The sequence below is a fragment of the Vombatus ursinus genome, unplaced genomic scaffold (assembly GCF_900497805.2).
Source record: "Vombatus ursinus unplaced genomic scaffold, bare-nosed wombat genome assembly UNPS02014841.1, whole genome shotgun sequence".
Lineage (NCBI taxonomy): Eukaryota > Metazoa > Chordata > Mammalia > Diprotodontia > Vombatidae > Vombatus > Vombatus ursinus.
Window position 1 is genome coordinate 46,761,558 of NW_020954619.1, and position 26,279 is coordinate 46,787,836.

The 26,279-nt window shown below is 35.1% G+C and overlaps 1 protein-coding gene across 1 annotated transcript in view; it reads right to left on the reverse strand.

Moving 5' to 3' along the window:
- Positions 1-240: 240 nt before the first annotated feature.
- Positions 241-26,279, reverse strand: part of MBOAT2 (membrane bound O-acyltransferase domain containing 2) — a 154,157-nt gene continuing 128,118 nt past the window's right edge. The window contains exons 7-13 of the mRNA XM_027840435.1: positions 24,238-24,421; positions 12,963-13,155; positions 8,217-8,320; positions 3,772-3,836; positions 3,046-3,178; positions 1,742-1,893; positions 241-527 (exon numbers count right to left, since the gene is read on the reverse strand). Of these exons, the coding sequence (XP_027696236.1) occupies positions 302-527; positions 1,742-1,893; positions 3,046-3,178; positions 3,772-3,836; positions 8,217-8,320; positions 12,963-13,155; positions 24,238-24,421 (1,057 nt within the window). The 3' untranslated portion in view covers positions 241-301. The remainder of the gene's footprint in view (positions 528-1,741; positions 1,894-3,045; positions 3,179-3,771; positions 3,837-8,216; positions 8,321-12,962; positions 13,156-24,237; positions 24,422-26,279) is intronic.

Consider the following 26,279-nt stretch of genomic DNA (forward strand, 5'->3'; position numbering starts at 1 on the left):
AAGGGGCACACATATGACCCTATGGACATACGTTGAAGTCCTGAGTGCCCATTGAAATAATGGAAATATTTTCATATAAGGCATGACCCACAGGGACATGGCACAAGAGGGGTTAGTTCACTCTATTTGCAGTCTATTATACAAGATATTCCATATATATATATAATATACATATATTATATATATATATAGACATCCTTTTTGTCACTTGATTTTGTTTCAGTTGAATACAAACCTCTGTAAAAGGTGCTAAAAGTGGTTTCTGAAAACATGAAAAATAGCCAGCTTAATATTCTCTCCATCATTGTTTTAGTGCTGAATATCTGGGAGATATTTTTTGCTGCTGATTGCTGATGTTATTTGTTGCTAAATGACTGTTCTGTCCCAAAGGACTTTCTTCTTCCTCTAATTTTTTGGATTGTGAGAGGTGGTCTTCTTGCTGTATTTTCTTTCCTCTGTTAGTTTTTTTTCCTGGTAACAATACCACTACCAAGATGCCAGTAATGTGAAGGCAATAATACCAGGAGCTAAATGAAAAAAAAATCACTTCATCAAATTGTGGGTTATTAATCATGCATAAATACATATGGTAGATATCATATCCAACTTAGGATGTTCCACGAAGTTCACTATTTCTTCTCATGTTACTATAATTTGTAAGCTATCGCTGCTACTGGATATTTATAAAGTACTACTATGTAAACCTGGACTGCATATAAGCCTGCTATTAAGTATCACATTCTAGTTCTTTATAAGTAGCATACTGCTGTGACTAAATGTAATAAATCAAAAACAAAAAACATACTCATGGGTAACTAGATCCCCTGAAAATTACTTCCAAGAATCTACATTACTCGATGAAATGCTGAAAGTAGTAACTCAAAGATATATCATACAGTGACATAGTAGGCTATCAAAAAGTTTAACCTGGGCTGTTTTTAAATATCAAAACTAACTTCTAACAAAATGGGATGTAGTTTTATGAAGGCTGCGCAAACTCAACAAATAATAAGAACGTAATATTCTGCTAAATTAGACAAATGGAAAAATAGACTAAAGAAAAAAAATCCCTTTAAATACTGACATGATCTTAACCACATGCCATCAGGTACAAATGACATTATTAAAAGGACTTTGGAAACAAAATCCAGTCCTAATTGCTTCAGCATAGCTATATAAAATTTAACAATTTAGTTAAATAATTTTTCAGAGTAAGTTTTTTTTATTTCTCACACCTTATGATGATGGCCAGGAAAAAGAGAAACATACATCTGAGAAATAGCATTAATCATTCTTTGATTAAAAGGGAGAAAAGAGTTAAACATTCCATATAGGAAACTATCATTTTTATTTTTTAGTAAAATTAATTTCATCATTTGATTAGTCAGTCAACCAACTAGCATTTCTTAAGTGCCTGGTACATTCCAGGAACTGTGCTAAGCTCCAAGCCTTCTAACTCTTTCACACAATGGTTATGCAAGTTTTTTTCTCCTATCACCATGACCAGATGTTCATTCGAAAGGTCTGGTGAAAATGACTCCACCCAGAAAACTGACTTCCACTTTCAACTTAAAAGTCCCATCACATTTAAATAGCATAACTGATGATGTATCTAGATGTAAATAATGTAGCCAAAATATGATTTATCTATTCTACCTCATTTCCAAGGAACTTCTTTTAAAAATAAAAGTTTTGTTTAAAAAAAAAACTCCACTGAGATATTTTTAAAAGATACACTTACCTGAAAAACAAAATGGAAGGTTTTATAGAGAGAAGTACAAATGGTACAACAGTGTAACTTATTGCTACTTGAGTTGCTATCCATGTTATAACATCATATAATAATTTAACCTCTGGAGGTTCAATAAAGTAATGTCTAATGTTATTTCTCATCTGAAAGACAAAAATACAACAGCAAAAGTATTAGCTTTCTTTTGTAAATTATATTTAAAAACAAATGATATGCAGCTTAAGCTTGTCAAGTAATGTTTATTGAAACATATTTCAATACTATAATTTTATCAAGAAATGAAGAGCAACTACCTCTAAAGAAATTGTTGAGAAGAATATTTCAAGGGCACAAAAACTCAGAAACATTTTTTTTCAATTTCAAGGTGGTCATACATCTAAAGATAATAAATTCTTAGAATTTAAAAAAATAACTGCTTATGTTTCACCTGGGGTAGATGTGGTCATGTTTTATTTATATGGATACCATATCTACCTTTCAAACAGGTTATATAGGGCCATTTAATTGGACCAATGGTTCTTTCCCTTAGGGGCTGTAATGGAGCATTTTATGTTTTTTTAAACACAGGTTTGACTGTGTTACTCTACTGCTCTTCTATTATTACTTCTCCATAATTCTTCCTCCCCACAAAGTGGTTGTGTTCTTCCCTTCTCTGATCTTATGAGCTTTTTCTAATTTTATTACATTAGTATCAACTTGCAGAGGGCAGGAACTATGTCTTATTTATCTTTTTTTTTTTCTAATGTTCCAACACCTGGTTAGTTCAATGCAACTCAATGTGTCAAGTTCCCAATCGATATTTGTTGAATGAGTGGATCCTTGCCAATTCATTTTATTTCTTTCTTTCAAAATAAAATTGAGGCTTTCTGTCTCCAAGAGACAGTTGTATTTATTAACTCCACTCCACTGTGACTACTCATAGCATAGAATCCTATAAAGTGGAAGCAGGGTTCCCTGTTTCAACTCTGTTTTGTATTGGCTCCTCTTCTGCGGCTCTTCAGATTGTCTTTACATTTTTTTTTTAATGTGTGCAGCCCCCAGTAGATTTTAAAGTCTTTGTAGGCAGAGGCACTCCTCCTGTCCCAGTTGATGTGGAGGGCACAGTGACCATACTGTTAATGGAGAATATGCCATTCGGTCAACTAGTAAGATCAAAGCAGAGGTATTTCTAGTCGGTAGTGTCATGAAGTGATCACTTGAAACACATTATAAAAAATGAAACTGAATTGTCCTTTCAAACATCTTACAGGCAAAAATACTCTGATTTTTGAAACATACAATATCTAAGTACTCACAGTTCGTGCTGCTAATGTCATTACCACCCCTGTTAAAAATGTTAAGTAATATCCTGGATATACACCGTGCCAAATGGCTGAGAGGATGAAAGTTTGAATGGTTGGGCTAAAGGAGGCTCTTTCATAACAGACCCTGGGAACACAAAGGGAAAGATAACATACATATATAGGAAGAATAATGATGATGACAATAATACCAAATAAATGTCATATAATCATATATCATTCCTTATAGCTAAGCTGAATATTTTTAGGGAATCCTAATAGACCAAGCACATTCTTCTATTAATAACTTGCTTGAGTAACCTCGGTAGGTTACTCAACCTTTAGGAAGGTCTAAACTTGGAAAAGATAATTTCTACCTATTTAATGAAATGCAGTATTCAGTGTATTGATGATTCTTACTTTTTAAATAATTATATTTACATTTTACAAAACTCTTAAATTTTAAGTATAAAAATTTTAAGTGGCAGGTACATCTGTTCTTTCTATATTAGCTATCTTAGCTATTGCTAAGTTTTCTTTAAAAGAAGGTAATACTTCCTTTCATCCTCAAAAATCAATACACTATTAAAGATCACCCTCATTTCACATGCAGAGTAAGCCTTAATGCTATTTTAAAATATGGAAGACACTACTAATTTAGCCAAGGAGTAGAACTCAGCAGTTTTAATGGAGAAAAAATGCAAAATGTCAACAAAGATTGGATTGATAGGAATCACATACCTTTTAAGCCAAAGAGCTGTCTGAATATTCCAATTATCAAGAAACATTTTAAAACTTGTTGAAAACTGTAAGGAAAATGTTCTTATTATTTTGGATCAACAAAAATAATGGAGTTCCAAAGAGAGATAATATTAATTCATTTAAAATAACTTATGTATTTAATTAAAATATACCTTTATAACTATCTACACTTGAAAATGAATTTCTATACAACTCATACCTGTAACTGGTGTAACTCTTCAGAGCACTGCAGCATGCTAATAATAGATTACTTAGTACACTGGGCTCATTGCAAGCAACAATTCATTCAACAGGCTGCACTCCTCTGGACTTCTCCATCATGCCCCATACCAGGTACCTTTTCTCTACCCCATCCTACCCTTGTACTACCCCCTTACTTTCCAGTTTGCTTTTTTGTGTTGTCTTCTCCCTTGTTCCTTGAGAGCAAGGATTGTTTCTTTTTTGTATATGTATCCTCAGTGCTTAGCACAGTGCCTGTCACGTGGTAGGCACTTAATAAATCTTCAATTGATTTACTATCAAATGTTTATTAAAGCGATAATCATCTCTTAAACTCAGGAAGTATACGTTTTTTGATGTAGACTAAGAGTGCATTAGCTTTCTTAACTGCCATATTAACTGTTGACTCATATAGTGGCTGTAGTTCACTAAAAAAAAAAGAAGCAACCCAGGTCCTTTTCAGCTGAATTATGGACTTCCCATACCCTGCTTGTATTTGTAAAGTTGACTCTTTGAACCTGAGTAAAACTTTACATTTATTCCTGTTAAATTTAACCTTACTTGATTTAACCTAGTCCCAACTGGCAGGATTTTTTATATATTCCTTTTTTGTTGTTTTTGTTTTTTTGTTTTTGCTAGACAATGGGGTTAAATGACTTGCCCAGGGTCACAGAGCTAGTAAGTGTTATGTGTCTGAGGCCGGATTTGAACTCAGGTCCTCCTGAATCCAGGGTCAGTGCTCTATCCACTGCACCACCTAGCTGCCCCATTTTTTATATATTCTGTCTCTGTGATACTGTGTTAGCTATCTCCTCACCCTATCATCTGAAAATCAGATAAGTATGGCTTATATGTCCTTATCACAGGTATTAATAAGAAATGTAAAGTAATACTGATTCAAATACACATCCTTGGAGCACACTCCTTAGAAACTTCTTTCCAAGCTGACATCAAACCATTAACGACTTATTGTCATTCATCGGGTTCCAAATCCATTCTTTATTTATTTATTTATTTTATTCTATCATTAAGAAATAAAACAAGCTTTCCATAACAAAGTGGAACAGAAAAACTGAAATTGCATCTGAGATTGCAGATATCATGTACAACTTACTATTCCTTTCAAATACACAACAAAGTTATGATGTAACTTTCTCTTTTTTTTACCCTTTCCTCCCAAACTTCGAGATGGCGACTGTTTAGACACAAATTTCTGTGTGTGTTTTCTTTTTCTGGATGCAAACAGCATCTTCCTTCATATGATCTTTGCAGTTAATTTGGGTATTTATAATACTCAGAATGACTTGGTTACTCAAAGTTGTTCTTAAAACAATACTGCTGTTACTGTGTACAATGTTCTCTTGGTTCTGCTAATTTTGCTCTTCATTATTTTGTGGAGGTCTCTCCATGCTTTTGCAAAATCATTGAGCTCATCATTTCTTATAGAAGAGTAATATTCCATCATGACTATACACCAAAATTTATTTAGCCGTTCCCCAATTGATGGGCATCCCCGCAATTCTTTGCCACTACAAAGGGAGCTGCAACAAATATTTGAGAACACATAGGTTCTTTTCCTTTTTCTCTAATCATCTTGGGAAACAGATCTAATAGTGGTATTGCTGGGTCAAAGAGTACTGGCAGTTTAATAACTCTTTGGGCATAATTTCAAATCTCCAAAATGGTTGGATCAGCTCACAGATCCACCAACAACGAATTAAAATCCTAATTTTTCTATATCCCCTCCAACATTAGTCACTTTTACCTTCTATTATTTTAGCCAATCTGATAGATATAAAATGATATCTCAAGGTTGTTTTAATTTGTATTTCTCTAATCAGATGATTTAGAGTATTTTTTCACATGACTATAAAGTGTTTTGATTTCTTCATTGGAAACTACCTGTTCATATCCTTTGACCATTTATCAATTGGGGAATGATTTGCATCCTTATAGATTTGACAAAGTTCTTTTTATTTATTTGAGACATGATACCTTTATCTGAGGAACTGTCTATAAAATTTTTTTCTTAGTTTTCTGCTTTTCTTTTGATCTTGGCTACATTTGTTTTATTTCTACAAAAAAATTTGCCTAGTCCAGTGGATCTCAAAATTTTTCAAAATGGTAGACCCCTTCAGAGTAAGCAAAAATTTTGCAGAACCCCTATGGTAAAATCCTCTAAGATTATTATTATTTTTAATTACTATTAATAAACAACTTAACATTCATTTAAAAATATCTACATTACTACCCTGAACTACTCATTTAGTAACGCCATCAAAAAAGATAGAAGGTTAGTCTGGTCTGACCTGTTTTTCATGAGCAATAATAGCTTTTTGTGATCATCACTTCCTTTTCTAAATATTCACTAACCATCTTTTTTATTAATCTATTCTAGAATTTTGCCAGGAATAGAAGTCAAGGTCAGTAGTTTGTAGTTTTCAGATTCCACTTTTTTTGGGGGAAAACTGAACATCTGTCTTTCTCTAGTCTTGATGTATACGTCTTCCATTCTCCATGACCTTTTGAATATCACTCAGCAGTGATATGTGTTATTTTTCCAGAACCTATGATTGTGGTTCCTCTGGGCCAGGTTACCTGAGTTCAATAAAGACAACTAAGTGTTGTCTTACTATCTCCTTACTTATTCTATCAGCCACTTTTGTTCTGTCCTTTCCAGATCAAGGGTCATTCTTAGTGGAGAAAAGAGCAGCAAATTAAAAGTAAAACAGATTTGTTTTCTTTCTGTTGTCAGTTCTCATTGTCCTATCCACCCTAAATGGTGATCCTCTCTCTTCTATGATCTTTTTCTTTTCCCAAATATAACTTAAAAAACAATACAAAACCCTTTTAGTTACCTTGGCTCTTCTTGCCTAAACTTACTTTAAGCTTTAGCACTCCTGGTGCTATCCTTAAAGGGCAGTGCTAAGCTTTTGTATTGATCATGGTATCTCCTTTTGTTTCCATTTTCTATATAGATCTGAGGTGGATGATGAGTCCTCTGTGCAGCTCCAATTCCCATTATTATTCCTCCTTACTGTATTTCTTCTCTTTATGGTCACTCAGTCAGTCTGTTAGTAAGCATTTATTAAGCACCTATTACCTGTAAGGCACTGTGCTAAGTGAGTTCTGGGGTTATAAAAAGGCACCAAAAGTCACTCCCTGCCTTCCCATGCTTCCTGGGTTGTTTTCCTTTGTAGAAATTTTGTCTATGGGATTCCTCCTTTCTGCTGAACTTTTTGATATCTGCTCTTCCAAAATCAAGGGACAGGCCTAAGGAAGTAAGAGAAAGTTTGGAATGGTTGCTATGGGGAAGATGACAGTACCTCAGGGAAGAATAAAAGGATTTCTGTAAAGCCTTGAAAGCCCAGGTGAGTCTGAAATAACAATTCGGTAACTGACCCAGTCACTACAATTTATTCTAAATTAAGCAGCATATGAGTAGAAACCAAGAAGGGAGATGATGGAGGTAAGCTAGGTTTGGGGTTTGGCAAAGCGTGAGCAGAGGAAGAAGCGAGAAACAGATTCAAGGATAGTGGAGATGAAGTGTGATGGAATGGAAAGAACACTGAATTGGGAGTAAGCAGACCAGACTGCTAATCCTACCTCTGTATCTACTAGCTGTGTGACCTGGAGCAAGTCATTTCACGTCTGAATCTTATTTTTCTCAGATGCAAAATAAGGAGGCCAAGGTTCCTGCCGGCTTTAAGATGCATACACGTGTGTGCACACACACACAGAGTTTAATATTACTTTTATTTCATTATAACACTCTTTACATTTTACTACTGAAGTGACATGCTGGTAGGTAATGCCTGTGGAAATGAATTAAAGTGTCCTTTTCCCCCCTAGAGGATGAATTAAAATTCATGGATTTCAGTACTGAATTTTACCAATGACTCACAAACTACCTATCTTCAAATAGTGTTATTAAAAACTTCTATTCTGGGGCAGCTAGGTGGTGCAGTGGATAGAGCACCGGCCCTGAAGTCAGGAGGACCTGAGTTCAAATCCAGCTTCAGACCAAACACTTGACACTTACTAGCTGGTGACCCTGGGCAAGTCACTTAACCCCAACTGCCTAAGCAAAAACAAAACAAAACAAAAACCAAAAAACTTCTATTCCACACTTGGGATATTAGAACTTAAGCAATACGACTGGTTATATGAAGTACTATATAAAAGACCACTAATCATTCACCTACCTCTATTTGCTGGATTCTCAAATTGGAAATTAAGTCCCAACGTTCTTCTCCATTTTTATCATAGCCCTTAAAACCAAATCCAGCTGCATTGTTAATAGCATCAGCTATATTGAAACAGAGTCAAGGAAAAATAGTTATTGTTACTAGTGACCATATTACCCCAAGGAGGCTTTAACATTGTACACCATTTTTTTCAAACCACATTTTCACAGACATACACACATAGTCTAAGGTTATCCTAATTTTATTTCATTACGACGCTTACATTTTATTGTTGAAATTACATGGTGATAGGCAATGCCCTTGGAAACGAATGTAGTTCATTCAGAATGTTTTTTAGGAACAGTAAAACATATAAATGAGTTGCTAGTAGACAATTATTTTCATTTTGCACTTTACTATGCCTCAATCAATCTAGTTCACATATGAACTGTCCTCAATATTTAGCATATACAGTCTTTTTCAAATAATTTTAGTTTTATATATTTACTTGAAAAGCAACAGAGGAAATTGATGCCTCAAATGATTCATTTGCCAACAAATCATGCAAGAGAAAACAATTCAGAGAATATGTGTCACTCAACCTTTTGTCTAAGGTATATGACTCTAGTGTTCATTAAATAGTAACAAAATAATATAATTTGCATATATGTATAGTACTATCTATATAAACAAAATAATAGAAGACATGTATATTGATAATAATGTCTACTTAATGTATAATTTACCTGATAGCTATTACCACCTCACTTGATCTCAGCATATCAAAAAGGCATTTTAAAAAGAAGTCTTGGAAATAAGAGAAAATCAGAAATAGAATATAACATTTTGACAGACTAAACAATAATTTTCTAATATGTTACCTGTATAATCTTAGGCAAATCACTTTGCCTCTAGGCTTCAGAGACACAAAGATAAAGCTGGAAGGAATCTTAAAAGGCATCTACTATATTTTTCCAGAAGAAGAAACTGAGTCCTAGAGAAGTTAAATGACTTTCCCAAAGTTGTAATAAATGGCAGAAACCGAATTGGAACTTAGGTCATGGGATCATAAGTTTAGAGATGGAGGGGACCTTAGAGGCCACTGGAGTTCAATCTCTTCATTTTGCAGTTGAGGAAACTGAGCCCCAATAAGGCTTTGGCTTTCCCAAGGTCATGTAACTATCAAGCAGAAGAACCAGGACTTGAATCTGGGGTCTTATAACTCCAAATCCAGCACTCTTTACATTGCACAGTACTGCCTCTAGTTTCCTCATCTATAAAATCAAAGGAATAGACTAGAAGATTGTGAGATCATTATAGCTTTAAATATATGATCCTAAAAATAGTCAGTAAAGATCTCAGGAGTAAAGTAAGCTTAGGCTATAATATGTAAAACAAAAATAAAATGCTGGTCAGTTACTATCTTAATGAAAGCCTTTCCTTGCTCAAGTTCACACCTATCCCACAAATGAATAACTGGGCCTTTTCTGAACTATCTCAGGAAGTACATTATAAATACTGGTTGTTACTGGGACCACAATTAAGATGGCAAAGCCAATATTGCTAAAGAGCACTGAATTTGGAAACATGAGGACCTAGATTCAAATTCCATCTCTTCTGCTTAACTACTTGCATGATTTTGGGCAAGACCAGGGGTGGGGAACCTGCGGCCTTGAGGCCATGTGGCCTTCTAGGTGCTTGAGTGGGGCTTTGTGACTGAGCCCAACTTTTACAGAACAAATCTTTTTCTTAAGGGGATTTGTTCTGTGAAGTTTGGATTTAGTCAAAAGGCCACATTTGAGGACCCAGAGGGCCATATATGACCTCAAGGCCACAGGTTCCCCATTCCTGGACAAGAACCTTAACTTTTTGGGGCCCCATTTTCCTCATCTACAAAATGGGGGCACTGGAATGATGTTTGAGATCCCTTCCAGATGTAAATCTACGATCCCATGAGCACCTACAGTGGGACTTGGTAGCAAGAGCACTTAAATGCTTCTGGCAGTTTCCCCAATGGGATTCCTCCAGTGGGATCGGACTAGTTAAGATATAGCATAATACTAAGTATGCATTAATTGTAGCTGCATTTCTAATCAGTATTACTTTTTAAATCTTAATTGATTTTTCTTGAGGAAAAAGTGGAAGAGTCACCTTATTGTAGATAATTTTTTATTTATTCTTCATTTCCCGAAGGCTACAAATTTAAAAATGAGTTTTGTTAACCATTCTGCAAATATTTTTATCATTAGTACTGCAATAATTAAGAAAATGCTGATAAAACAGAATCTCATTTTATAAAACTAGCATGACACTCATCTAGATTTCAAAGTTCTTTATGAAGATTAACAGATGCTTCCAACAGTTCCAAAAGTTAGCTGTATTACTGATACTGATAGGTTTGAAACTATTAAGAGGCCAGCCTCACAGAGAATTATCAGATAACCTATAGACTGCTCATCTCCTTAAAAATCCTGTGTTCTGACAAATGGGCCACACTTCTTATAGAGGTCTTAGGAGCATTATAGGATATAGGCAAATGCTCATTCCTAAATCAAAGTCAATATTTACTTTAGGTAACAGACCACACTACATTAATATGCTGCCTGCAAAGATGACAGTTTTAAAAAGTTGTCAACTTTGGATATTTTTAGGAATCATTGCTGTTGAAAACCATGTCAATAACATTAAATTCTACAAGAACCAAAAAAAAACCCTTTAAAAATACTGTAAAATCCTTGTGAGACAACAGAGTATTTTAATCTATCATTAACCTACAAAAATTAAAATAATAAGTAAATTCATTTGTTTGTTAACAAGAATGGAAAAAGTTGACCTCTAAAGAGAAATCATATGCTTACTTCACAGACTAAGAATAGACCAGATACTAAACGCAAATCCAAAATGGCCTACAAATTACCTTAACCCTTTATTGAGTTAATATGTTGATTTATTTATTAATCCATGTAGGATTTATTTAAGACCAATCCTGTGTGAAGTCAATAATAGTTTCTCTAAAGACATTAATGAACTGGATGTTAGGACTGATTTCTCAGCCTTCAGGAAAAGGTTCTCAAGGCATGGACTTTTGGGAACCATAGTTCTCACATACAGTGTGAGTTTTTCCTCCTCTCAGCTTACTGAGCCTTCGAAGAAGGTGTGGGCAGGGGAACTAAATATTCTGAACTACATTTCCCAGAAGTCCATGCTGCCAGGTCCTAGAATCTTTCCCTACCTATAGGGAAATCAGTCTGAATATCAGGTATACAAAGATAAAAAAAGAAATATCTTGTCCTCTGTGAATTTATAAACTAACTGGGGAAATAAAAATAAAGCACAGAAGAAAATAATTATAATTCAAAGTAGTTGAAATTTGCACAGTGCAAGCATAGGATCAATATCTTATGTCTTGTGATGTAAGACAAAACTATTACAAATAGAACTTCACTTGGAAATTGCAAAGGAAAAGGTTTTTGCTAAAATGTACCATCTTCTTTAGTAGCATCTCTTTATGGAGAAAGATGGTAGGTGAAAGAAGAATGACACTCATCATTCACTCTCTACTCAATTTTAAGGAATAGTTGATAAGTAAGCCCACTTAGCTATAAGTAATAATGATAACTTAAAGGTTTGTAAAATGCTTTGCAAATATTATCTCATTTGATCATCACAGTAACACTGTGAGGAAGGTACTATTATTATCACCATTTTACAGATGAGGAAACTGAGTCAGGCAGTGTTATTAAGTGATTCACCCAAGATCACAAAGCCACTAAGTGTCTGAGGCCAGATTTTAAATCAGGTCCTCCTGACTCCTGGTCCAGTATATCTACTATGCCATCTAGCTATAACAGCCACTAAGTTTACTACATAATAAAGCTGACTAAAATATGGTCTATTAGTGCATAAGTAAAACACTCTTTTAAAGAACAATAAATGTATTTTTTATAACTAGGCATTTATTACAAATAGAAGGACAATAACATCCTGAATGAAGAACAACTTTAGATACAAAAGAATAAATGGCATATGAAAAAATGAGGTTTATAGGATCACAGCTTGAAGGAACCTGAAAGGTCATCGAATCCAACCTTTGAATTTTATACATAAGCAAACTGAGACCCAGAGAAGGCAAGTGACTTGTCAAAGAACACACTGGTTTCAAGTGAAAAAGTCAGACAAGCTTAAGGGGAAAACACAATTTTATTTATTAAGTCACCTAGCGGCTATTAAAGTTAATGTTTTTCTTCAGTCACTAGAAGACAGAAGAAAGACAGAAAGAAGAATATGACCAAGGGTGCACATGCATTTTATCACAAAAATTTTTGCTTAAATTTCAAAATTGAGAATTTTTTGGGTAGCAGATCAAGAGAAAGTTACCAATTTATTTGGAAACAGTATGGTCAATCCAAATTGAATATTTAAACACTAAATTACAGTAAATGCAGTTTAATAAGTCAATCAGAAGGAATAAACTTAAATACAAATGTCCCAACTTACTTTACCATGTTGTAAAAACAAATCCAAACTCAAATGAAATCATGTTCTGAATAGAAACCTGGGGAAAAGTTATTTTTTTAAAGAGTTGCTATCAGGCTCTGAAATTAACTCAAAACAGCTATGAGAACTCATTTTTACAAAATATAATTTTACAAGGACCTCATGTCTGCTCTGGCTCTAATTTAAAATGAAATAACTCTCATTATCCTCAAGATGGCACTCTCAACCAGAAAATACACTGACATAAATCGCTTTAATGTTACTCACCTAAAGTCCATGCAAAATAATATTTGGGTCTGGCAGCCATAAGTGAGACGTATAAGTAGATAACCTTTGTTGGCAGTGAAGCTGTAGCTTGAAAATGATCATCAACGTTGTATTCTACAGGTAATGTTTTGGAGACAGTCAAATGAAATAATAAGGAAAGCCCGCAGATTAAGAGCTTCTGCATTACTGCAATCTGAAGCACAAAAAGCAAAGAAAGATTTAGTGAGTTACATCACCTCTCCGGAATGAGAAGAATATAAAATCCTTCTAAAAATTATACAAACTCAAATTAGTTTCTGTTACCAACATAGAGAGATGCTAGAACTGTAGGGAAACAACCAATGGCACATAAAAGAAAAAAAACTCAGTTTTTCATATACTATAATTAATTAGTCCATGAGGACAAGGTTGAGACTACCTAGAAATCAAATTCCTACTCTTTCCTTCTCCAATATACTCCTCAGGAGGTACTTTTTGCTCCTTTAAAAGCACTTTGTAAAAATGCTCCTTTTGAAAATAATAAATGTTGGAGCGGATGTAGAAAAATTGGGACACTAAAGGACTGTTGGTGGGGTTGTGAACTGATCCAACCATTCTGGAGAGCAATTTGGAACTATGCCAAAAGGCTATCAAACAGTTACCCTTTGACCCAGCAATATCGCTACTAGGTCTGTATCTCAAAGAGATTTTAAAAAGGGGGGGAGGAGGATATATTTATACAAAAATATTTATAGCAGCTCTTTTTGTAGTGTCAAAGAATTGGAAATTGAGAGGATGCTCATCAATTGGGGAATGACTGAGCAAGTTGTGGTATATGATTATAATGGAATATTGCTGTACTATAAGAAATGATGAACAGGCAGATTTCAGAAAAACCTGGAAAGACTTATATGAATTGATACAAATTGAAGTGAGCACAACCAGAAGAATATTGTGCACAGTAACAGCAATACTACATGATGATCAACTGTGAATGACTTAGCTATTCCGAGCAATACAATGATCCAAGACAACTCCAAAGGACTCATGATGAAAAATGCTATCTGAGTTCAAATTTGAGGTCAGTTGTTTCTGTGCAACACTGAGCCAAGTTAATTAACTTTGCTGGATCTCTGAATTAAGCTATTTACTTAGGTCCCTTCTAGCTCTAACAATCTATGAAAAAGATTTATCCCAGGCTGCTTACTCCTCTGAAATTTCTATGTCAACATACTATAATGATCCAAATATTTAAATACTATGTCCCATGCATATGTTAAGATCATTTAAAATTTTTTTTATGGAATGGAACCATGGAAATTGATTTACTGATGGATCCTGATCGATGTTTAGTCAAGGATAAAACAAGAAGATATACGTACACCAAAAGTGTGTACCACTGTAATGGAAGATGTCCAACCCAATTCAGTCTTCAACAAGCATGTGCAAGACACTACTTAGGTGCTAGAGATACAAAACAGTCTCTGAACTCAAGAGGTTTATGCTATTCTTGTTCTATACAAACAGGTATGTATATACATATATTGATCCTTCTATTTGTGTATATGTGTATGTGTATATGTACATGTACATATAGTGAAAGTTACTTGAGGAGATTGGGAGCATTGATAACTAGAGAATCAGGGCAGATTTCCTGTAGGAGGTAGGCATATGAGTTGAGCCTTGAAGGAAGCCAGGAATTCTATGAGGGATGGAGGAAAAGAGAGAGTGAATTTCAGGCAAAGGCAAAGACTTGTGAAAACGTAAGGAGATAAAAGAAGGAATGCTCAGTTTGGAGGAAAAGCAAATTGGGCTAAACTGGCTGACACATAGCACATGAAAGGAAATAACATAAAATATGGCAAGAACAATAGACCTACTTTGTGAAAGGTTTTCAAATGCCAAGATGAAAAGTTTATATTTTGCCCTAGGGGCATTAAGAAGCTACTGAAGGAGTGGCATGATCAAACTTGTGTTTTAGGAAGATTACTTTGGCATCCATGTAAAGGGAGAAACTAGAAGTTTCTAGGTTTTCTTAGAAGAAACAGGAAATACAAATAGGAGGCTGTTGGAATAATCCTGGAAAAGGTGATGAGAACATAATCTAGGATGGTGGCTAAGTATGATGAAGGGGACAGATGAGAGAGAAATTGTCTAAATAGAACTAACAAGTAACTGTCTGGAAATGGAGGGAGGAGAGGAAAGATTGAAGCCAAGACAGAGATTTCAAACCTGGATGATGAAGAATGATGGCAACCTTATCAGAAATAGGGAATTTTGGAGAAATGATGGGTTTGGAGAGAAAACAATAAGTTCTATTTAGGACATGCTGAAGGATGCCTATAGGACATCCAAGTGGTGATGTCTAAAAGTCAGTTAATAATGGTGGAATGAGACTCAGGAGAGAGATTAGAGCTGGATATATAGATCTGGGAGTTGTTTAAATAGAGATGATAACTCATAGGCACTGATAAGACCACCAAGGGACAGGGTATAGAAAGATTAGAGAAGAATGAACAGTCTAGAGCCTTGCTGGACACCCACTTTAGGAGATGGAACATGGATAAGGATCCAAATAAGCCAAAATGAGGAGTGGTTACATTGATAAGAGGGGAACTAGGAAGAAGTAAGGATTATAAAATTACAGGAGACAGAGAGTAGAATGAGTAGAATGCCATCAACGGCAGATGCAGCAGAGTTAAGAAGAATGAGAACTGAGAAAATGAGCAACCTAACCTCCCTCCACAAAATGGTGTAAGAGGGGAATTATGCTTTCAGGCAGTAAGAAGAGGAAGGAAGTATTTGTATGTCTGTTCTTGCTATACCTCTGAGGTACATATTCCTTCATAAAGACTTTTTTTTAAAAAGAGTTTATTGATAATCTTGGAGAAAGCAGTTTCAATTGATGATGAAGTCAGAAGCCAGATTAGAAGGAGAATGCATATACAGAGATTTTTGGGGGGGAGTTTGATTATGAGAGGATCACCCAACAACTATTTCATAGATTATAAGATTGATCATGGATCTGGAGCAGAAAGGGACTTCAGCAGTCATCCAGTCTAACCTTGTCACTTTACAGTTGAGTACACTGAGGCCCAGAAAAGTTAAACGTCTCACCCAAGGTCACACAGGTAATAAGAGAACCGAATCCAGCTCTGAACTCAGGCCCTCTGAGTTCAAATTCTGCATACTTTTTACTGTACGATATTGTGCAAAAACTTTATTAAACATCAACTGGGTCTTAGGCATTGTACCGGGTGCCAATAATACAAAGACAAAGAAGAAACAGTTCTTACCCTAAAGGATCCATGGAGACAGGAAATGGAATGTCATGAGTGAGGGGAACCAAGCAGGGCAGTTTGACTAGACCAAAGAGGGTACACAGGGGAGTAATATGTACCAAGTGTGGAAAAGCACACTGGATCCATCTTGTGAATGAATTGGTGATGTGGGAGTAGAGCTCAGAATTAAGAGTAAGGCTGGGTACACAGATCTGGGAGTCATCTCCAGGGAGATGTTAGCTGAACTTCTGAGAGCTGATGAAGTCATACAACTGAGGCAGTCTAGTAGGAAGAGAACACTCAGAGAGATAAGTAAATTTATTTGATAGGTGGTGGGTCAATCATCTTTTTTTTTAAAGGATTTGGGAGACCTAGACATGTTTACAGGAAATAGGGAAGGAGTCAGTATATGTATATATGTGTGTATATATATATATGCACATACATATATATATATAAACATATATATACAGAGAGAGAGACAGAGACAGAGAGAGAGAGAGAGAGAGAAAGAGAGAGAGAAGGAATGATGGGAAAATGCAAGTTTCTGGAGAAGATGGGAGCAAATGAAATCAGGGGTACTAGAGGATTTTCTGTACATGATGAAATCTTCAAGATGTTCATATTTGCATTCTAATTTTATTATTCCCCCAATGACCATGGAAACTGCTCAATGAGATCCACAACCATAACAATGGCCCAACAATCCAGAGAGATAAAAACCAAACTGTAACTATTCACATTTATATGTTGTGGATTTACACTCCCCCACCAAAAAAACCCAGTGAAGTAGGTATATAGATGAAGTATATCTTTTGCCCAGACTCTGATATGTATTTGAATGGGCAGCCCATTAAGTTAGTATATCAGTATACATTTATGTCTTGCGAGGGACATTATAAATGTAAAGAGTCCACAATTAAATTGGTGGAGGAGAAGGATCCAGAACTCATCTTAGCACCAGTATTCTTTTGGTAATGTTATATAACTACAAATCATGGAGCTCTACAAATGCTAAGGAATAAAAATTGTACCCAAAGGGTAAATGATATATATGAGATGGGCCTTGGTTGGTTGCAGAATAATGCTAATGATGAGTTTTTACATGCAAAAAATGGTTTAAAGATATGATCCATGACAAAAAAGATAAAAAATGGATGTTTCAAAAGTGAGATGTTCAGAGATGGATAACCTCGTTGTATTTATACTCCTGGACAAGAATTATAGAGGATAGAAGGCATGAACTGTTTATACTTCACAAATGGAGGGAATGCCCACATTGAGGAGACCTCAGATTCCATGAAGCCCAAGAATCCTAAGACTGGTTTGGATATATGAAAATATTGTAATGCCTCAGGTTGTTTCAAAGCTTTTAAAAATAACAAATAAAAATATGAAAGCATTGAAGATGTTTTCTGGAATATGAACACTGTCTTAACATAAGAAATATCTGGAATTCCCTTCCCACCAGAAAAAAATTACAAAGTCAACCAATGTTAGAGATTATCTAGTTTAAACACTACATTAATACAAATGAAGACCCCCACAGAGATGAAATGATTTGTTTGTTTAAGCTTAGTTTGGGAACTAGTTAGTGGCAGAGCCATATCTAGATTCCAGGTAACCTAACTCCCTCTCTGATGCTTTTTCCACTATTAGCACCAGCTTGCCTTCAGGCATAGCAAGTAAATGCTTAGGAAAGCTGTGCTAAAGATACTAAATTAAGGAAAAGACCATTCACTACAGGCCTATATATACAGTCAAACTATATCTACTTAGGTAGATAGAGAGCTGAACTTGGTTTTTGGTTTCTGTTTACTAAGGTTGGGCCAGGCCAATCTAACATGAGGACTGGAAAGCCTTGGAAGGAAACAATGAAGAAACAAGAAGTAGTTACAGTGCATTGAGGGAAAAGAAGAAAAAAAATAGTTTCTCTTATACTGCAATTAAATAATAAAATTAAACTAATTTGTACATTGTTTCTAATTTCAAGTGAACTTAAACACTTTCTGCAAGAGAAATATACAATATTTGTCCACAATAATTGTCTACAATTAATAGTTGGTACATAGATCACAGGTGATCATAGGATTTAGAGCAGTAAGATGGCACAGAGATCACTGACTCCATTATTTTACAGATGAGAAAACTGAGTTCAGGTGAGGTAAAGTGATTTTCCCAATGTTAAACAGTTAAGTAGCAGAGCTGGGCTACAATCCCAAATCTTCTGACTCTAAATTCAGTGATCTTTCTACTAAACCAACTATACCACTCAATTTCTTCAAAGTTTTTTTCTCTCAAGAGAAACAGAAAAAAAAAGCCAAACAAACTTCAAGGATCTTATCAATGAATTAAATCAATCAATCAACCAATAGTTATTAAGCAGCTACTACAGTCAAGCATGTGCTAAGTGCTGAAGGCAAAAATGAAGTAGTTCCTCAAGGAACTTACCTTCAATTAGAATTTCAGATAATTATCCATCTAATAATTATTAGAATTATAACCAATTATATTATATTATATTATTATATTATATTAACATTATATTATATTATTATATTATATTAATATTATATATTATATTATATTATAACCAATAGGTGATTACATGTATCCTCTTCCCCTAAATTTTATTCGTTAGAAAAACTCATACCTCATCAAGAAATAACAGGAAAAATAGCTTTTCCATAGAATTTCAGCCATAGTATTAAAAAAAAGCCTGAAATGATATTTCCAGCAACTATTAACTCAATGAACATGAGACAAGAATGTTTGATTCACTGGAGTGACAGAAGGTAAAAATTAAATTTCTATGAAGTTTTTTGGACAGGACCTATGATTTCATAGACAGTGAGGCATTTTCCCTATCAATGCAGACTAGACACTTCCTGGTAACATCTAGTCTTCAAGAGTTGCCTGGGAGCAGTAAGAAGTTAAGTGACTTGCCCAGGGTCACACATCCAGTATGTGTCAGAAGCAAGAACTGAACTCAGGTTTTCCTGATTCTAATGCCAAACTCTCTGTTACTCCATGCTGCCTCAATCAAAGGTATCATATATTGTAATAATTAAGTTCATTCTACCAAAAGAAACAACGAACATCAATTTTTCATCCAGATGAAATCACATCTATGTACTAAAGCAAAAAATAAAGGAAGAATAAGTGTACAGCCAGTCAATTTACGACCTCTCTTGATGCTTGGCAAATTAAACACTATTTAAAATTATTTTAAAAGTGAAAAAAATGCTCAATTAGCACTTCCAAGGTAAGTTTTTACCCCTGATCAGCAATCAAGGTAACAACTGACACTGAAATCATAGTTCACATTATTTTCTCAGACTGTCAAATTCTTCTTCATCATAAAGTAAGACTAAAGAACACATTATTTATTGAACATCAAGAAATAAGATAATTCATATGCATCAATTCCAGATAACTGAAGGTTATCTTTTTCAGCATATTTATCGATGGAAATTTTTCTAAAAATTATTTCTCTTCGATGTCTTAAACACAGTAATGATGAATGATCTTAACTGTCTTGATGCCAGGGTCATCATTATGATCTTCAATTGTTATACTGTGTTCCATGTAATGAAGAGAGACCCTCAGGGGCTCCTGAGGTAAGTGAATCATACTGTTACTTGCCGCTACACCGAATAGCCCCATATTACTGAGCTTTCCGAGTTCCTGTATCATTTTTTTTTTTATAATTTGTCTCCCTTTCATCTATTACTTCCTGTTGCTGTCACATGCTGGTCTCTAGCTAGCAGCAATCTTCACCACTTTTTCCTGCATTTTTAAACTCCATCAGGCAGGGAAAATTGGACAAATGACTTGCTAAAAGTGTGTTTAATATGTACTCGATTAGGAACCTGAATAGTTTTCCTATGGGTCAAGTACATGGATTTTAAACTCTCTTAAGGCCTCAGAACCATTTCTTTGTGAAGATATCTAAGGCCCCTTTCAGAGCTTTAGCATTCAATGGACTATGTAACACTTATTTTGGGTTTTCAGAGGCTTTTGGGAGGGCTTAGTCACAATATTTTTGACGTGTTCAGGTTAGCTGAGCTTACTTAATAAGTGACATCCAGGTAGATAAGGAGTTTGCTATGTTTTTATTAGCTATTAGTATAATTTCAGAAGGATAATGCTATTCTGAATTTCTACAGTGAAAATCTAAAATATTAATGGTTGTTTAAGAATTTTAAGTCATTATTTGAGAGATGACCTCAAAAAGCTTTAAGCTCACAGTGAATTTTCAGTGGTGCATGTGTGTGTGTCTGTGTGTGTGTGTGTGTGTGTACATACACATACATATATGCACATATATATAGATATGTAAACAGAAGGAGAAGCTTGCCTCAGGTTGTATAGTAAAACTAAATGTTTTGAATATCTCTTTATTTTCCTGATTTTATTTACAGTTATTCATTAGAACTAAACTATGAGAAGCTCTCAAAAAATTTCTGAATAGTAACCCTATTCCTATGGGAAAATGTCTCTATGCCTAGATAAAATTTGGATCCACTTTTAATTCCAGTTTCTAAAATCACCATCTTTCCAGAAACAAAGCATGCTGAGAATTTGTTTGTGCATTTAAATATTTGTATTTGTCTTTGCCTGATCTTTCTCCTCTGGCTATAACTCAATGTATTTGATTCCTAATCTCTGTTTGTTGTGATCACTTATTTTCTCTTCATAGTATTCTTCTCTTTTTCCTATATTATAATGCATCTCATATGTAACTTTTATCTCTGAGAGAGAAGCAGGCTCAAATTAAACAAGTCCAAAACTGACTCCTCATCTTCCCCCAAATGATTCCTTTTACAAACTTGCTGATTTTTATCTAAGTTACCAGTCTCCTGGGTTCATAACCTTGGTGTTATCCTGGACTCCTCACTTTCCATCAGCACATATCCAATTAGATGCCAAATCTTGCCATTGCTGCCTCCACAATATCTTACATCTAAACCCTTCTCTCTACCCAGAGAGCTACCATTTTAATTCAGGGCCATATCACCTCTCACCTAGATTACAGACATAGCCTCTTAATCTTAATTGGTCTCTGCCTTAAATCTCTCACTACTCTACTCCATCATATACGCTGCTGTCAAAATAAATGTCCTGAAGTGCAGATCTGACCCCATAACTGCCCTAAACTCCAGTGGCTTCCAACTGCCTCTAGTATAAAATATAAAGTCCTGCCTTTAGCTTTTAAAGACCTACAAAACCTGAATTCTAACCTCATCAGACATTACTCCCTCTCCTATGTCTGAAATCCATCAAACAGGCCCTCCCTCTGTTGCTCACACATGATCATAATGATGATAACCAGCACTCACTTTAAGATATGCAAAACCACTTTAAAAGTCTTAGTTCATTTATTCTCACAGCAGCACTACTGCGTGAGGCCAGGACTCCTGGTACTCCAAGTCTCGTGCCTCATCCCTTGCACTGCCCAATTGTTACACTTCCCATCTTGGCCTGTGTAAGGGCAGTCCCACATACCTGCAATGCACTTTCTCCTTACCTCTTCCTCAGGGTCCCTCTCTTCCTTTAAGGACACACCTCAAACGTCATCTTCTCCATGAAGCCTTTCCTGATTCCCCCTCCAACTGCTAATGCCTCTCTTTCAAACCACCCTATGTTTAACTACTCTGTATATATCTGCATTTATTTACTTTATATGAAATAGTCCCACAGTATCACAGTATCTATCTAGAGTTGGAAGGGACCTCAGAGACCATCTACTCCAATTCCCTCATCATTTAGGAAACAGAGGCCCAGAGAGAAGTACCATTCCTTAAGTCATACTGGTAATATCAGCGGTAGGATTCAAGCCCAGATCCTATGACCCCAGAGCCCATGCTTTTTCCACTGCCACAAGGTATATGTGGCACAAGGAAACAAGGCACATAGCATAAGGAAAGTGCTATGTAACATCTCAGCATTCAAACAGATTTGCAATCTCACTGACTGCATCTCTCCCTCCACTGAAGGGAATTTCCAGTGGCTATGTCAGTGGAACACAAGCTATGGAAAGTTCTATTCCTGCTGGAAAGGCTTCAATTATGGTCCACAAAAAGTACTGAGTCTGCTTTCCAAGGACAAGCCTAGCTAAATGTGGAGTTCCATCCTCTCTAGGCTGGTCATTTGGCAATGAAGTCCTTACTCATATCGACTTATAAAGAAAAGAAAAATACAAAAGGCCTTTTGTCTTCTGGAATAACCACTGCTCCAATCTTGGAACTATCAGCTAAGTGGCAGGAAGGGGCAGGGATAGAGTACCCTAAGAATCATCTCGTTTTTAAACATCATGAACTAACATAGTTGCTGACATTTTGCATGTGAAATGCTCATCCAGTGATCAATGAGTAAACATACTACCAGAAGAACTTAATTGTTATCAACCCTGACAATCCCAGGTATAAAAAAACCAGAAAACAGAAGAAGTTTTACACTGTAGATGAGCAGAAGGACAGCTGACACCTTCCTGGAAAGGCAAATGGAAGAAGTGGTAGAAAAGACTTTATCACATGTCCACAAGTATGAGAACCTATCTCATGGGATAGTTGGTCATCTCCCATGGCAAGTGCTTATAGATACCCAACATCTTCTGCAGAGAATAAAAAGGTAGAAGAATTTTGTGAAGCATCCAATAGGGCCCTCCTTATTAAAACAATATATACTTTGTAACATGGTATATCTTAAAGCATCACATGATTATCAGCTATTATTAATTTTTATTATTTTTAAAAGCTACTTTCCACACGATCTTCTTGGTTAATTCCTGTCACTTCTACTTACTTTCTGCAGCTTCGTGCAGGTGGCTAGTGATGGGAATGAATAATCATCATCTATACTTATAGATTGTCATATAATTTATAAACATTCATACAAACAATTATACTTTCTCCTAACAACAATTCTGTTAATTAGATATGAAAGCTGTATTATATCTTGGCTTGAATCCTACAACTATATTACAGCTGGAGAAGCTGAAGGCCAGAGAAGCTAAGTTACTGTCCAAGTTCACACATCTACTAAATGGTGGAGGTGGTGTTCAAACTCAAATCTCCTTAATCTAGGGTTCTACCCATTTATACCCTGCTGCCTCCCAGACCCCAACATGAGGGCAATCAAGACAAAAGTACCTTCTGATGCACCTCCTAATAATACCTCCTATATTATTTATAGCAGTAGCCAAGAAGTAACAAATTGCTTTTCTTTGGGAAGATGTAGATAATTTAGGACTCATACACTGAGTCACAGATTATCATTGAGAAACTTTTTGTCTTGGGTTTGGACTATGTCTCATTGCATATTACTGATATTTAGTGTACTACTTCTCCTTCAAAGATTAATAATACTCATTCTGTGGATATGTTACATAATTTTTAAGGCCAAAGAAGACAGCAGTATTACAATTAATGGATGTTTCTCTTGGTATCTAAATGTTCTACTAGATCTGTTATTGAATTACCTGTTAAAATATAACAAAAAGCAGACAAGAATAATTTATTTGTTTATAAGCATTTCTTACTACCTTTTCAATGAACATCTTTTGAATATATTTTCCCTTAATAGTTAATGTTTCATTTTATTTAGTATAAAATATTGAAGGCACCATTCACTACTTGTGTGACCTGGGGCAAATCTCTTAAGCTCTGTAGGCCTATTTTCTCATCTATAAAGAGAACTGGTTACACTACATGACCCCAAAGGCCCCTGCCAACTCTAAATCTATAAACCTATAAGCATCAACTATGATATCTGAGGTAGAATTTAATACAGTTTCTGAGAGAAGCAATCTTGTCTTTGTTCATGAAACCAACCACAGATATAGACATTTATCTATTTAAATATCCTAAAACATTTGAAAGAACATTTTTGTTTAGATAAAACAAATCACAAATAAACTTGAAAATATTAATGTCTATAAATAAATAATTAAAAGTAAACTTTTCATGCAATATTCTGGTACATAACAGCCCCACAAAATTTAGAGATCTTACATTTGGAGATGGCTCTGTTCTTTCATACTGTATTTCTTCTTTTCCATTTGCTTCAGACTGTGTCAGTTGGTATGATCTGCCTTCAATGAAAGTAATATAGTCTTTGTAAGAGCATAACGGGCCTGCCAGGATACCCATGAAATTACAGTTGTAACTTAAATACTCCAGTAGACTTGGCATGCGTCTGGAATTCAAAGACAAGCATCTTGTAAGATGTAGCATAATATTTTTAAAAAGATTTACTACAGGACTAGCCATTCCTCCTACTGCTGTTTTTTCTATTTCCAAAATAAATTAGATTTTTTTTGCTTGAATTCCTGTAATAAGAATGTGTAACAGAGTGCACATAAAAGTGAAATGATGTTTTTGCATCATAAATCTCTGTAGAGGTATTCATTTTTAAATTTCCCACTAAGTAGCACAACTTAAAATGGATTATGTATTATGATGTGGAAATTTACGTAAATTATTAGCAGATAGAGCATTTTTATTCTGTAATCTGCCCATTATTCTATGGCAACACTGTGAGTCCAAACATGCTGCTGCTCAAGATGGAAAAAAGCTAATAATTTTGATAAATTTTAGGTTGCAAATGAATGAAAAGAATTTATGTTTTTGTCTTGTAGACTAGTTCTATGATTGGGGGCTATGGACTTCTGAAAAATGAAAAGCTATCAATGATAAAAAGGAATATCTTGGAATATTTCAATATTTCAACAACCTGTGATTTCACTGGAATAAATATTCTCTCTACTGAAGCTGACTACAACCTCTCTATGACTTAGAAGGTCCAAAAGTTACTATGGCTGAAAATCTCATCACCTGGCAACAATTATGGGTATGTAGCCCTCCAAATTTTGCTAGGCTGATCCTTGGATAATATAAATGCACTCTATCATAGGGTTTGTCCTTGAAGCCCTGGCAGTGTGGAAAGGCTTGTCAGAGCTTGCACTCGGAACTTCAAGGTCATCTCCATGCCATAAGGAGGCACCAAAGTGGGATTTCAGTGGAGGATCTTAGGACATGTATTTTCTTAATCTGAAATTTCTTTCTCCCTAAAAAAATAGCTAGGAAGGCCTATAAGAAGTGAGCACATTTCATTTCTACTAAGCAGGACTAAAATACTTTAGCGACATGGAAAACTGGCATTTTCTATCTCATTTAAAATTATTTTTCCCTCCCCACCCTGAGGTTTAAAGGAAATAATGAAAAATTATTTTTAATACATTTTTTAAAAAGATTAATTGGATTCAAATAACTTTTCTTTAGGCTTCAACACCATGGAAATAAGAACAATGTTTTAAGATCTATTAACTTACAGTTTTAGTCTTTTGTTTGAAATTCTGAAAGTGTATTCTCCTTCCCTCTCTTCTGCCACCCTCCCCACTGCCAAACATCAGAAAGTTTCTGATGATCAAGAAAAAGTGATATGAGGAAGCTACAATAAACCCACCAAAAAGATTTGAATCTGAATTACAGAACTTCTTGTACTCAGGCAACTAAGCTCCATTTTTAAAATCAGTCACTTCAATAACAAAAACAAAACCCAGTTATTAAAGCATTACTAGCTTTTACCATATAAGATATAAATATACTATCTCTAATATACCATGGCAAAATTGGGTGTAACAATCTATAAGGACATAACAGTAGAATTCTAAAACGTCAACAAAAGTGAAATTTGCTAAAATAATTTTTGGTTCAACATTTATAACAATTAGGGAAATCATTTAAGTACTTGGGCTTTTTTAAAAGTAACTTGACATTGGCTAAATATTTATATTTCTATACTATAATAATGAAGATAGCTAGGTGGCACAGGGATAGAGTACTGGGCTTGGAATCAGGAAGACGAGTTCAAATCTGGCCTCAGACACTTACTAGCTGTGTGACCCTGGGCAAGTCACTTAACCATGTTTGCCTTAGTTTCCTTATGTGTAAAATGAGCTGGAGAAGGAAATGGCAAACCACTCCAGTATCTTTGTGAAGACAACCCTAAATGGGGTCATGAAGAGTCAGACACAACTGAAAAATGACTGAAC